Source organism: Malaya genurostris, chromosome 3, assembly GCF_030247185.1.
Source record: "Malaya genurostris strain Urasoe2022 chromosome 3, Malgen_1.1, whole genome shotgun sequence".
Classification (NCBI taxonomy): domain Eukaryota; kingdom Metazoa; phylum Arthropoda; class Insecta; order Diptera; family Culicidae; genus Malaya; species Malaya genurostris.
This window is the reverse complement of record NC_080572.1, coordinates 23,668,165-23,683,511: the sequence shown is the minus strand read 5'-3', so window position 1 is coordinate 23,683,511 and position 15,347 is coordinate 23,668,165. Positions and strand designations below refer to the sequence as shown.

General features: G+C 36.3%; 1 protein-coding gene across 6 annotated transcripts in view; it reads left to right on the top strand.

The window, feature by feature from the left end:
• The window catches only part of LOC131439496 (MATH and LRR domain-containing protein PFE0570w-like), a 120,706-nt gene that overhangs the window by 101,686 nt on the left and 3,673 nt on the right, over positions 1-15,347 (top strand). For 4 of the 6 annotated variants that reach the window (XM_058610582.1, XM_058610581.1, XM_058610579.1 and 1 more), the window contains exons 4-5: positions 5,557-7,597; positions 8,410-9,138. In XM_058610582.1, coding sequence (XP_058466565.1) covers positions 5,557-7,597; positions 8,410-9,138 — 2,770 coding nt within the window. The remainder of the gene's footprint in view (positions 1-5,556; positions 7,598-8,409; positions 9,139-15,347) is intronic. The other 2 variants (XM_058610583.1, XM_058610584.1) reach the window with 2 other exon arrangements.

Below are 15,347 nucleotides of genomic sequence, written 5' to 3'. Positions count from 1 at the left end.
CAGTTACGTGAAAAGTGTTTGTTTGATGATACTACCCTGGGTCAGTTTCAGTTTTTTCAAGCGATAACGACATCAGTATTTGACTGAAGAAAAGAATACTAGATCGTCGAAAAAATCGTTTGGCACGCTGTTGCTAGTTGTTTTGTTTGGAGATTTCACATGCAAACTTTATCCATGTGATTCTTCATTTCGAGCCACTTGCTTAATTGGCTGTCAAAATTATTGCTACTAAATGACTGGCGGAATGTATATGATTGTTCTAGAAATACGGCTGTAGGTAGAAGAAAAAGTTCTGATATCGTTCACCATTTGATGGATTGTGTGTAACGGAGTCAGACGAATAATATTGATCATAGTGAGCATGAGTTGAACAAATCAGAAAATTTTTTAATGAATCAATGTATAGATTGTGCTGTAGAAGCACTAAGGTCAAACTAAAAGATTTTCCTTGCACTTTGTTATCGAATGATGTAGATTACATCAAACGCACATAATAAGTTAATGTTGTTTTAAATAAAGAGATGGCTTTTTGGTCAATTGGTTTCTCGTCAAAACTTTTATTTTTCGTTAAAGGCCAACGTTTCGAAGGTTAGATAAAGCACGTGAATTATGTTCGAACAATAGGTAATATTTAGCGTTTGAAATATTCGTTTGGGAAAGCAGACTCGACGTGGTTCAGGATCGCGTTTGGAATGGGCGCTCGTCTAAATGTGCGATGTCTACATGTTACACTTATTTCTAAAAAATTCGCGAAAGGTAGATGCATAAACGAGTGACTGCATACTCGACAGCCGTCTGTCCGGAGTTTTGTCAATTTCGGAGATTGACTGCTTCGTGCATTATATTGCCAGCACAAAGTAACACTTAAAATGATAACACTTTAAAACATTTTTGGTAGCCGGCTACCCAGAGCAATAAACACATGATAACATTATTAAAACATTTACTAACAAAGTATCCTCTTCTGTGATGCATGTGGGAATGCAGAGGATTCCTCGGTTCCTAGTAGCAACATGCATCGAACTAACAATCCTTCCCCTCCCAAGTAGATCTGCATTCGGACGTGTCCGGCGTCGGTATTGATCAGCATGTATGCATCAATATAGTTTGCACAGTGTGAAACAATGTGTTATTCCCAAACATGTTGCTTCAAAAAATCATTTTGCAATCTCAATTGGTCCAGATCAATAACGGAGTAGCAACACACGGGCGGTCTCTAATGCTAATGCTAATAATAATATTATACATTTAAAATCTTCAAAACTCTTTTCTAAACTTTTTTAGATTCTAGTATTCCGGGGAATTTCAGCTGTAATGTATATGGGAAAATGAATTATATAAGAAAGGCATCATTATACCACTTGGTGGATTAAAAACAAGTTTTGTTTCTGTTTCTGATTTCGGGAGGGGCCAAGGGCTTGTCTAATACTTGCTTCCAAACGAGCCTAAGATTGTTCGGATAGGTTTAGTAATTTCTGAGACAGTTGAACATATAGGAAAAAGAGTGTTAAGTCGGTAACGTCACTTCTACGATCATATCTGCGGAAGTGTTAGTCATGTGATTTTCGAACTTGACCCACAACCCAATAGTACCCTAACGCTTGTTGAAATCTGTTAAGCCATTTGCGAGACAACAGGTAGATAAAACGTTAGAAGGAACACATACATACAAACGCTCACACATACACACAGTTTGAATTAATTAGACATCTACATCCAAGCACAACAGGAATTCTTCAATACCGACTCCAAGCAAGTCCAGTACTTCTGAGACAAAAATGAATGAAAATAAAACATTCACATTAACTTACTTAACTGCAAGTAACGTAAGACAAAAAAAAAATACAAGTAACAAGAAAACATTACAAGTAACAAGATAACCAAAACCCATTCCAGTAACAAAGGCGATAAGAAGTCAAAAAACTACAATGTTTCCGACAACAACAGCAAGAGACGAATCAAGGAACCACCAAATACCTCCCAATCATTTTTCAACCAGTGAAGTAATTGGGATGCATGGAGGATCTTTTGCTTGTGTTCATTCCGTTGGTGTCTTTCTTCCATTGTTATCATATTCAATTGCCATAATTGTGTGGAGTTGGGAACTATAAATTAATGCTATGGAAATTTAACTATTTTAACTTTAACTATATTTCAGGATTTACAATCAGTTACTATATCAGTTCGACCATTAAAATATTTTGAACTATGAATCGCTGTAGATATTATTACTTTTTTCTCACTGTGCTGGTTGAAACATTTTGTAAATAGACGAGATTTTTCGATAGCAGCTATTCACTTGTCAAATTTACATCAATTATTATGCAAAGTCGATCATATGCGAGACACAACTAATTTACATTGAAAATAATAGTTTTAGGCCACATAATTCATCATTAAATCTTGAATAAAAACATAAAAAATTGTTCGGGCATAAACTAGTACAACATACAAATCGAAACAGTTTGGCGTCAAATCTAATGGAATTTGTCCCAGTCAATGATATTGTGAAATGTTTCTTTCGAACCTATGTTTGCGAAAATCGTTTCAACTATTTCTAAGGAAATAAAACGAGTTCCGTTTTTGAATTGTTGACTACTATTTCTTGTTCTTCCGGAACCGGGAACTGAGAACCGATATAACCGAAGTCAAGTCTGATTCAAAAGAATTTTTCGTTTGAATGACGGTTTGAAATTTTGAACGCACTTCATCCTGTAATTCCGGTAGCGGAAGTCGGATCCGGCTAAAATTTAAATGCAGTTTGTGAAAAACGATTCAGCTATCTCTGCGAAAATTGATTGCACATTTTCTTTGTAATTCTGGAACTAGAAGTCAGAATTCATTAGCGTTGTAATCAACTGTATATTTGTTTGAACATATACATACATACGCACACACAGACATTTTGAGATCTCAACGAACTGTTTTGATTGGTATGTGCTGCTTGACTCTCCGGGCTTCGGTTCAAATATCGGTTTTCACAGTAATTACATATCCTTTTTCTATTCAGAGACGGACCAGCCTCCGGCTGAAGGTCTCTTCAATAAAGAAACGAACTAACTTTTTTTATGAGAAAGACAGAAAGGATATTTTTTAAATGATACAAAATCGATGAAATAGAATGTTTTCTGATCGACAAAAGTATTTAATACTTGACAGTGTTATCGAATTTGAGCTTACGAATTTCATCCGCGATTCCCTACGAATTTTTGATCTTTTGAATTAAATTCTCTTAGCCTCAAATCTTCCGTTAAAGATATCAAATGATAAATTTATTTTTATCTAAAAATAATTTTAACAAGTCTCGATTTTATATCTACCGGTAATGCACACATGGAATACGCTGTCCATGTTTCTTTGGTCACCATTCAAATGTAATAGGCTATAGTCCATGAATAAAATTTCCGTGATTCATGTAATCCAAACTTACTACTTCTATCTACGTCAGATATATATATATATATATATATATATATATATATATATATATATATATATATATATATATATATATATATATATATATATATATATATATATATATATATTTATATATAAATATATATATATATATATATATATATATATATATATATATATATATATATATATATATATATATATATATATATATATATATATATACCCAACTTTTTTTTTCATCTAACTATTTTTGTCGGTGAAGAATTCGAAAATATTCGACACGTATTTTTTTTAATTTCAATATGGTACGTGGAATGTTCGAGATATGATTTTTTTTAAATTTCGCGTTTACAAAAAAGAACCTTTTTTCAACAACCTATACTGTAAAATCTAATAAAGATACAAAAATTCGATACATGAAATGTGCGTCTTTTCCTTCGCTATCAAATAAGCAATTCCATAAACTACCTTTATAGTATACTCAATGAAAAAAGTTAAAAATTAATGCCAAATAAAAAAAATTGAACTTGGGTGTAATTTTCTTTCTTTTTTTAGTTGAAAAAAGAATCCTAAGGGTTTTAACTCAGTCTTAGCAAAGTTTCAGAGTGGAAAGATAAATTCTTTCGGAGCAGTGAATTTTTCAATCACGACCTACACGCGCGGAGTGTACCGCAGCGCAACTCGCTCGATTACGGGCTTATCTTTTCGACACATGTCGCGCTACTGATCGAATCCTAACTTTGACCGTTTATTGTTGGCAACGTTTCAGTTAAGATCACAGTGTAAAAATGAATTTAAAAATCAAAAACATTCATTGCGTCGAGTTTCTCCTTTTCCTTTGAGAAATATATATATATATATATATATATATATATATATATATATATATATATATATATATATATATATATATATATATATATATATATATATATATATATATATATATATATATATATATATATTTTTATATATATATATATATATATATATATATATATATATATATATATATATATATATATATATATATATATATATATATATATCTATATATCTATCTATATGATTGTTTTCAACTAGAATAGTCACAAGGGCGCGCGTAGAAACGTGTGCGTCTAAACGTTATCGTAATGGCAGTAGCATCAGCAGTAGAACAGTGCTTATGTTAAATGAATGATCTTCTCATTCAAGGGGTGGACTGAAATAAAAGGCGCCGGTAACGCAACGCGTATGTTATACGTATCCTTGAAAGTCCAACCGTGCACGATCAAGTTCCTCCGCCTTTGTCATACAGGTGGCTGGGGGAGGAGGAAACGAGTTCGTCTTCTAACAGCAACAAGTCACTGCTGCTCTGCTGCAGTCGGTACACAATTCGCACTTTGCGACGGTAGCCACAACAGCGTGCGCACAAATGGTGACCTTTTTTAGCAGCCAAAGCCATGTGGCATTCTCGGCTTCGGGGCTGCGACGCTGCCTATGCCTAAGTCTACCCACCTTAGCGGCTGCTGAAACCTTGTACGTTCCAATCAAGTTAGCCTTCTGACATAGTTTCTCAAAAGATCATAGAATGTACACCAGGCTGTGTCGAATGTAAGAACGTTCTTTGCTCGTCAGCTGCAGTAAGTCAGGGTCCACTGAATCGAAACATCCGAGATTTGCATGTTTCTTGTTGTTCTATCAATTGCATGAAACAATCTCGTTGATCTGATCGCTGGCAAAGTTATGATGCAAAATCGCGTAATACAATTAGAATATCCGCGAAAACAATCTTGTGGGCGTTGTGGATGTTTTTCAATAAAATTGCTTCCGATAAAAAAGAACAAATTTTACTTAGTATATTCAGTGCATAGCATTATGTTGCTATTGAAATTATGAATCCTTACTTGTGTGAGATCAAACATACAACAGGTTTGTGAGGGCGTTGTCCAAATTCTTGTATGAAAATTATGATTATAATGTGCCATGTCACGTATGTTTTGATTAAATTTACCATGTACTAAATAAAACAACAAACAATAATTCATGTAAAATGCTGGTGGTGATATGAAATAGTTTGCAGATAACTTAAAATAATTTCACTTCCTGTACAGATTTTTTTTATCCCTGTATTTCTCTTTATCTCTATTGTAGATTAAACAAACGCAGTATGCACGTTATGGAAGAAGGTGGCGATGTGCTGGCTTGCTCGGATGCCAAAATAGTTAGTCTCAAGTCCACCATCAATAATACCGCAAAACCAACAATAAAGGAGGCTTCCGAAATTCAGACCGATAATGATATCATTTCAGACTCGATTCTTAAGCCGAAAAGTACCGAAGAGATATCTACCGATTCAAAGCTAGTTGCTGAGAATTGTAGCAATGAAGAGAACAAGGAGAACATAACTGTCAAGGATAATTCGAAATGTTCTGAAAACGAAATGGTGGTGGACGACAAGGCGAAACCACACGATGACGAACAGAGTGGAAACCGTGAACAAAAATCAATAAAATCAGAAGAAGAAGACGTCATGAACGACATCGATGATATCATTGAAGATGTCAAATATCAAAATGGTTCGAAAGCTGATTTTAATGAGGAACTCACATTCCAGATGGATGTTGATGGAAGCCAACCGGATGATGAAAATCCATATGATGAAGAAAATGAGGAAGATGATGACGAAGAAGGTGCGGTGGATTTATCCTCATCGTACGATGCCAATAAGAGTGACCGAGAGGATTGTGGTAAACAGAGTCAAACGGATGAGTCGGATGCGGTTGAGCTGATTGATAGTTCACCCGAAAAACTAACGCAAGTGGTGACTGCAAAGAAACCTGCCAAGAAACCGAATGCATTAACGTTAGAAAGTGATCTCAACAATAGTTCTAAAATTAGAAGCGATAAATCATTGAAAGTGGACGAGGTTGACAAATATCACACAGAAAAGCAAGATGAATCAACTGATAAATTACCGAGTGCAAGTAAGTCTAGTCGCATGAATGAAGCAGTTTCTGCAGAGAGATCGGATGATACTGAGTTCAGTTCACGGAAACGAAGACGCTCGATTGAAAAAGAAGATTTCGAAGAAGAGCGATCAGTACCATCAAAGAAACTGAAACGAGAGCTAGAATGTAACTTTCGATCTCACGATCGTCTACTTAAAGAGTATATCGAAACAACCTCCAATAGCTCGGTAGATGATGTACAGAAACACACTGATGCGCTAGTGGTCGAAATTCGGACCCTAAACGAAATGATACGTGCCAAAGAAGATGAATGGAACAATATGATCCATTTGAAAAAAGTGAAGGAAGAAATTTTACTGCGATTGACCAGAAAAAAACATGTTATGGACATCACCGATACCAAACTGGGAGAAGTTTCCGAATACAGTCACTTTGATTCGTCGAATCTGACCAATGTGCGATCTGCTTCAGTAGGACCTCGACCTCCTACCCCTCCACCGGAGGTAGATGTTCGCCCAGCGTCGGTAGCACCTATGCACAGCAGCACTCTTAACTCAAGTAAAAATGCCAATATCTCGAATCACTCGATTTCCAGTAGTCGCAAAGAGAACAGTCTTCTTACTCAGTTCAATCACAGCAACAGTTCCGTAACCATGGTGCCATTATCAACTGCTTCGTCGTTGATCACGTCCACGAATACGATTCTACAATCCCGTGCAAATATGAAATCCGCCGAGGTTGCGAAAGAAAAATCCAATGCCGTTCAAATTCAACGACAAATTCTTCCAAAGCCCATACTCTCTAACCACCAACAGATACTGAATAATTTAGCGATGTCCGCTGGTTTGACAGCAGCTGCGATTACTAGTACCGGAACCACGTCGATATCAAATTCTTCCTCGACGGCAACGGTCTCCAATGTAGCTGCCATCAACAATATTCTTGCAGGCCTGTCTGCCCAAGCAGCTGCCCTACTGAACGGTCACCATAGTTCTTCGGGTATCAATAATCACCAACAGGGTAACCAGCTGCAAGTAGGAAGACAAGGGGTCATCAAAGATGTCAAAAGTATTATTGCTGACTACAGGCAAAAACATCCAGAGCAGGTACCTAGAAGAGGTCGGCGGTTGAAAAATATTCCAAACAGCGGATATGATAAGAGTGGAGCGGCTTCAGCGGCCTCCCGCATGACGGAGTTGAGTTTTCTTCTGGCGGCAGCAGAGGTAAGCTTTGTATTAACCATACATATTAGAGCAGAGGGAGTTTCTCATTTGGCCCATTTTGGCATGCTTGATTTTTTGTTTGTGTCAGTAATGCTTTGTATTTTGAGTTTTAATTTTTTTACCCATCCATCCCATCTCTAACCCAGATAGGAAGACTTATGCTGCACTGACACAGGATACAGAAAGTTTAGCAGAACTGGGATTTAGATTATGATTCTGATTTTTGGATTCTATATGTTTGATCAAGATCAAGTGTTTTCATGTTAACTGAGTTTGCAACTTTGAAATTTTACGTTTCATCGATACATCGAACAGCATTTTGTTAAACATCATGATTAACGATTTTTTTAAACATCATATCTTACGAAAAATTTTCATATACCTGTGTTGGCGCTAGTCAAGAATAAAGGACGAGTTTTTCGTATTTATCAGATAATGTTTTACAATCATATGATATTACAATGTATCGCACATTATGACATGGAATATAGACAGTTTTAAATACTCAAATTACTCTGAATATACCAAACGTGATGAAAAATTTGTGTAATAAACTAGAAAAGAAAAAGAAGTAAATCTCTGTTACGGTTGTTTCTTAGCAGATATAAACTCAGACATATTGACCAAAACAGCTGCGATGACTCATTGATACTTATTTGTACCTGGCTTCATAATCCTAACCCTGCAATAATAGTCCAACACATTATCATTTACTGTTTCCATACCATGTTCATTTCATTATCCCAGACGCACTGTATGTTCACACAAACTACACCTTTCTGTACACTTACACCACCCTATCCTTTTTTCAGAACTCCCGTCCCTCTAGCAACGATTCGTCCCAGAGCAATTCCAACAATTTACCCACCAGTGGTGCCACAACCCCAACAGGGCTTTCCTTCAAGGATGTCCTGGTGCAATTCGCCAAAATGAGCCAATCCGACGGCAATCTGCTGTCCAATTTGAGCAATCTTACCAGCTCAGCTACTGCAGCCACAACTGCTTCCGTATCAGCTACAACCAATTCTTCATCTTCTTCTCAACAGCAACAGTCGCAGCAAAACGCTGCCGCCAATCTGAGTAAGGGAGCTTATCCAGAGGTAACACTGCATCCGGTGTTGAATTCAAATTCCAACTCAGGAAGTAATGCCGTTGATATGAATCAGTCTGCCGGAAGTAACACCAGCGTCAACCAATCTCAAAACAATAACAACAATTCAACCAACTCTCTACTGCACGGTATTCTAACTAAAACTTCGTCCCGGCCTAATGCAGCGGGATTCACATCGTTCTCACCAACTCTGGCCCGGTTGCTTACTGCACCGGAACGAATGAATTCGCAGGCATCCACTGTTACCTCTGGGGCGTTAGCCAACCTGCAGGCAAGCACCGGACTCAATCTATCCAAATCGAACAGTGAAATCACGATCACACCGGTAGGGGCCTCCAACCTGCAGCAATCTTTGCTAGCACACCAACAACAGCTGCAGGAGCAGCAGAAACAGCTCCAGCGGCTGCGGGAGCAGCATTTCCTAAATATGGTGAGTGAAGTTAAACAACTTGCATTTTAGGAAATGCGCGAGAATTTTTCACGGGATATTAACTGATCGAGATGATAAAATGTTTTTTGCCTGTGTGTCCACGTTCGTTTATATTTTTTCTTATTGTTTTACCGTTATAAACATTTTAAACTTTTGTAGAATTTGTTTATAACCATCACTTCATTGCTTTTTGGTTTAGTTTATGTGTGTAATTTTCGCGAGATGTTAGTGATTTCGAAAAAAAACCGCATAACTTTTTTCACCCAAAAACGAAGTGGGGAGACAGAAGGAAGAACCCGATTTTGAAGATACTATTTCACTCTTGTCATAATTGAAACTTGGATTTCGTTTTTACAAATTGCAAGCATAATTAAGAATGATATTAGTTCTTCGTAATTTTCGTCTAATTGAACAAAAGAAAATTACTTTTATTTGCTATGAATTGTGCAAATAGACACGAACGACAAAGTAGTCTGAGCTCGCAAACTAATTAAAACAATCAACTAGGGTAAGGGCTCCCTATTTCATCTCATTTGAAGGGACGTTACCTTAAAACCCTGATTTAGCCACTAAAATCACTATGATTTTTTCATATTTCTGCCTAATTCGCCTTGCTCCACATTGAGAATTGATTCACATTCCTTGGCAATTAAAATAATATTCTAAAAATCAGATTAAACCACTTCTGATATGTTCACTACTCTGCCCCTAATTTCATCTCAAAGGATTTTTATTCATCCTATCGTTGGTTTTTTATTTATCCTATAAATTAACAATGGCGACAGTAATCAAAACAAAACATTGCACTATTACATTCTCAGGTCGAAAATATCAGAATTCTCCTTAAAAAGGGCCTAGTGCCAACTATAAGACAACACACGATATTTTTAGAATCAGTTTTGAATCATTTCGACGTATAAAAATGTTTGGCTCGTTTTCGTTACCTTTCGTTTTAAATTTAAAATTTTACTGTGCAGTTAATTTGGTAAACTTTAAAGAAAAACAAAAAAGGATTAGTTACTATTTAGGATTTTAATATTATTTTATTAGTGAAAACAGATATACAATTTTTATGCAAAGCAATACACTAAGGTCTCTTTTTACACGGATTCCGGAATTAACACTGTTCTTATTTACGCGGTTTTCGCAGTTAACACGGTTTCTGATGAGCGTTTAAAAAGCACTGTCATTTGTTTTTTGAGAAAAAATTTAAAAAAGGGAACAGGTTGTCTGTAAGAAAACGATTATGAGAGCTAATTTAAAGTTTGAGTGTTAACTAAAATCATTCACTAAACAATTCACGAGATCATTGACTGTCATTCCATTAAATGATTAATCAGCCTTCAGATCTCTTCCGCTCAGTTGTGGTGTATGATGTCAGCATTGTCATTGATATCATCGAGAATTTCGTAGCGTTGAAGAAATAGTCGGATTTACTAATCTCTTCAACTCTTCATCATATGAAGCAGTACAGTATTTTAGACGCATTTGAATGATATAACTCTAGTAGTATTATAATTTACGCCGATGAAATGAGTTGTTTCAGCATGACACATAGTAATACCATATTCATCTCTATGAATTCTTCCCCTTTAATTCTGTCGCTGCGTGCATAGATCTTCATCCAATACCCATGTCTTCCCACTAAGTTTAGTTGAAAATGACTATTAAGATCGTTAGTGTTTACTACACATCGCACCTTCGGAATTGAAAACTTATTCTCAAGCTTTATTTGCAGTGAAAGTGTTTATGGGTGGTATTATCAGCACTTTTTAGTCGAACGATCTAAATTGTACGTATTATCGTTCTTTTGAATAATCAAATCTACGGTTTTTGGAATTATTACGTAAAATTTTCCACGCGGCTTTTTCGCACGGACCTTAAAGCATATTCAGTAGTGTTCTAGTTCTAGATGCATAATTTATGTCGGTTACAAAATTTAAATCTGAATTTTTTAACAAGAAAAACTGGCAACCCCAGCAGTGTTTTACTCGTGTTTCAAATATACAAAAAAATAGAACGGCATCGTAGACTAGTTTTAAATTTGACAGGAGAACTGGTCGAATGAATAAAACTAGAACGGCTTGCTGGGGATACGTTTGTTCTAGTTCCTGCTCTATTATAGATCTTCCATATAGAACTCTAGCTGCTGAATTTGCTCTTAGTGTACATATTTTTGCCTTTCTCATACAGAAAGGTTATGCAATCACTTGAAAAATTGGCCCGGAGGGCCAAGTGTCATATACCATTCGACTCAGTTCATCGAGCTGAGCAATGTCTGTGTGTGTGTGTGTGTGTGTGTGTGTGTGTGTGTGTGTGTGTGTGTGTGTGTGTGTGTGTGTGTGTGTGTGTGTGTGTGTGTGTGTGTGTGTGTGTGTGTCAAATAATCTCACTAGGTTTTCTCAGAGATGGCTGAACCGATTTTGACAAACTAGCATTCAAATGAAAGGTCTCGTGGTCCCATACGGAATTCCTGAATTTCATCTGGATCCGACTTCCGGTTCCGGAATTATAGGGTAAAGTGTGTTCAATATTGTACACCGTCACTTTAACCGGTGAAACAAAAAACGTGAAAATTTTTCTAAAATGATCTCGAAACTACACAAATCGATAGTCATTATCAGTAGGCAACGAAACAAACCGATTTCGGCTATCCTGATTCCCGGTATCCGGTTCCGGAAGTACCGGAAATAGTGGTCATATATACCAAAATGGATCTCACTCACTTTTCTCAGCGATAGTTTGACCGATTTCCACAAACTTAGATTCAAATGAAAGGTCTTCCGGTCCCATACGGAATTCCTGAATTTCATCCGGATCCGACTTCCGGTTCCGGAATTATAGGGTGCGTACTAGAAGAGTTTGTGTGTCATGTTAGTTGGTGGCCATACGAACCGACTTCGATTATACCGGTTCTCGGGTTCCGGTGCCGGAAGTGCATATAATAATGAACCCATTTCGTTCTCTTAAGGATGGCTTACGCAATCAAAGCACTGTTTTATTCTGTATGTTATGCATAAAAAAATCACTTGGTTTCTTTCAAAAATCGAAGAGAAAATTTGAATAGAATACCACAATATTATATGTACATGAGAAAGGCATCATTACACCACTAGGTGGATTAAAACAGGTTTTTATGAAAATATCTGGCATCTCTGTGCACAGCCAATGAAACACACACACACATATTAAGTTAACATAACATAATTAACATAACAGCGTTATTTTGACATATAGCGGAAAGAAACCGCTATTCGACGCCGGAACAGTTTTATTTATATATAAATACCAATAAAATAATTAAACTAATGTCACGGATACGAAAAAAATACTTGTTGATAATAATTAGAACAAGAAAAACAATTTCTTTTTGTAACAATATTAGTAAACTTGACAACTTTGCGAAACCAAATGAGGATGAAAACAAAGGGCAATCAAGTAAACTAAGTGAAAAACTTTCATCTCACTTTTTTTGCTTGCCGGGTAATTTTAAATAGTTATTTACACAAGTGGCAAGTGAGCATTATTGATTATGAAGTCATCCAGCCAGTGCCGTAGTGAGGGTAGGGCGAGTGCGGCGACCGCCTCGGGCGTCAACAATCAGAGTGCACCAGAACTAAAAAAATGTTATACAATTAGTTTATAAAAACATTAATTTCTAGCGTTTTTTCCCGGGAAATCTAAATTTTTTTCGCTTTTTCCCGAGAAATTAGAATTAGATTGGATTACTGCTATAAAAATCCGATGAGATGCCGTCGTAATCATTATCATTGATATACAAGAAAATGCAATTCTACAGTCAATTAGTATACAGAACCGCCATTCAGTGACGACCGTAACAATTATTTTCCATGATCAAAAGACGCTTTCTTCTCGATTGTGGATGTACACTTAGACCTACCAAAGATCTAATTCTCAGACCAAACCTGCGAGTCTTTTAAATAGCAAAAATTAGATTTTCTAAAAACCATTGGGATTCAAATTTAATCAAATGTCGAATGTTTACGATTGACTTTTGTTTCACTTTCAGAACGTTTGCACTAGTTTTGACGCAACGTAGCGGATTTACTTCGAAATTACGATAAATCGCATTTATCCATTTATTTTTTTTAATTCCGAGAAATGCTCAATGTCGTAAATAAAATTCTTACTATGGAATTCATCTGAGTAATTTTAATGTTAATCGTAAGGCAGGTTAAAACATTCTTGAATTTTGAATCAATTCGAAATAGATTTATCGAAGGGGTATGCTGGTTCTTCATTTTGTTAGAACTGTTCACTTGGTTTCAATATGATCTTATAATGGATTTAAAAAGGCTTTTGTGGAATTTACAGTCTCAATGCGAGATTTATGATGTAACACTCAAGGAAATTGTGGGGCGATTATTTTTGAGTTCGCCTCGGGCGCCAGAAATGCTTACTACGGCTCTGCATCCAGCATTCAATAGTAGTGTACTTGTACGAAATAGTGATCATGTTTTGAGACGAATCGATTAGTAGATATTCAGAAACAAGGGTGCGACATTTTTTTATACTGTTGCCAAGCATAAGACAGTCACTGGCAACGACACGCGCAGCTGCTACGTTCAACAGTAACCAACACGAAATGACACGAGAGTTTGGCGCAATCATGAGAGCCACGACACACGACAGCAATATTGAGAGCAGTTAATTTTGTCGCACTCTCTCACAGCAGTCTAAACCACAGCGTTCGCTTTGTGGTAGTGTAGGTAGGGTAAAGTGTTATAATATGCCCCCCTAAAGAAAACATTGAGATATTTCCAAGTATATTGATATATTTTCCTCGAGAATGTAAATATTTCATTGCAATACGGATGAGGAACATAATTTTCAATGACTCCAATAGAAAAGATGAGAATTGATTGATATAAACACATTTTCCAAAGCGGCCACATTCTTAGTTTTTTTCGCTCGCCTCAGACATAATGCCCCAGCAGCCGTAAAATATGTCTCACAACAAGTCAGTGGCATGACACACAACAAAAGACATTTTATCCCACAACAATGATGCATTATGCTTCTTGAAATGTCCATAAAGTTACTGTTTTGAGATAATCAGTATGTCAAAGAAATGGCGGATAAAACATCTATTTAGTCGAAGCAAAACCTTACATCGAAAAGCTGCCAAATGAAATTTTTAGTTTTTTCATACTTTCCTGCAAACAACAACCACCAAACTTGCATAGCAGAAAGATCCTACGAAAAGATAGTGTTAGTGATAAAACTTTGGTTCAGAAAAGTCTTCAATGCTTAAGAAAGGAAAGAGGGCATTTTAGCTAGCAGGGGCGCTTTATAAGACTTTCCCCTACATACTGGATAAATAGCTGCTTTGTTCATTTTTGGTCACGGATTTCGAGAATGTCACGAGCTCAAACTGTCATAACATTTTCATAACAGGACTGTCATATCCGCTGTGACCGATCTATGGCGATAAATTGAATGCGAACGGCGGTGTTTTTATTACCGGTTTAATTTCAGTTTTGAAAATATCAATCACAAAGCTTGTTCATGCAGATGTTTCAAAAATATTACAAGTTGTTGGCCTTGTTGGCGACTGTCTCTCGAAAGTTGTTGAATTTGGAAAGAGCTGCTGTTTATTGTGGCTAGCGATTCTCAGACAAACGACAGAAACTATGACATTTTTAATCTGCTACAGTCGTGGCGAAGTACAATCGGCGACTGCTGTCATTTGCACGGTTTGACTGTCTGCTGTTTCGTGTCATTCTCCAGTACCGTTCGCAACCCTGTTCAGAAACATGACGAGCTGTAAATCTTGAGACGAAAATGTGTCCTAAAATGAAAAGTGAGTTTGTTTTAAATGAAAAAACGATCACAGAAGAATTTAAAACCATTTCTTCCAATGGGAAAGTGTGACAATAGCTTAAATAATCATTTTAAAGAATTTCACAGTTTGGTTCAGGTACGTTGTAAGATGTTATTCATGTTCAAAGTAACGAGGTGATGGGATGAGATGGAAATAGGAGCTCAGATGAAATAGGGAGCCGTTACCCTATATGATGCTGAATTCAGATTTGTCGCAGTGAAATAAATATTACCATATCACAATACTAATGAGTTCAACTGTTTCGAATTGTATATACACATTCTTCAACACTAAAATATTCATAAGATGATAGTCTAATGAAATTCACAAAAATGTGAGTTTTGTCATATAGGGTAAGCCAAAT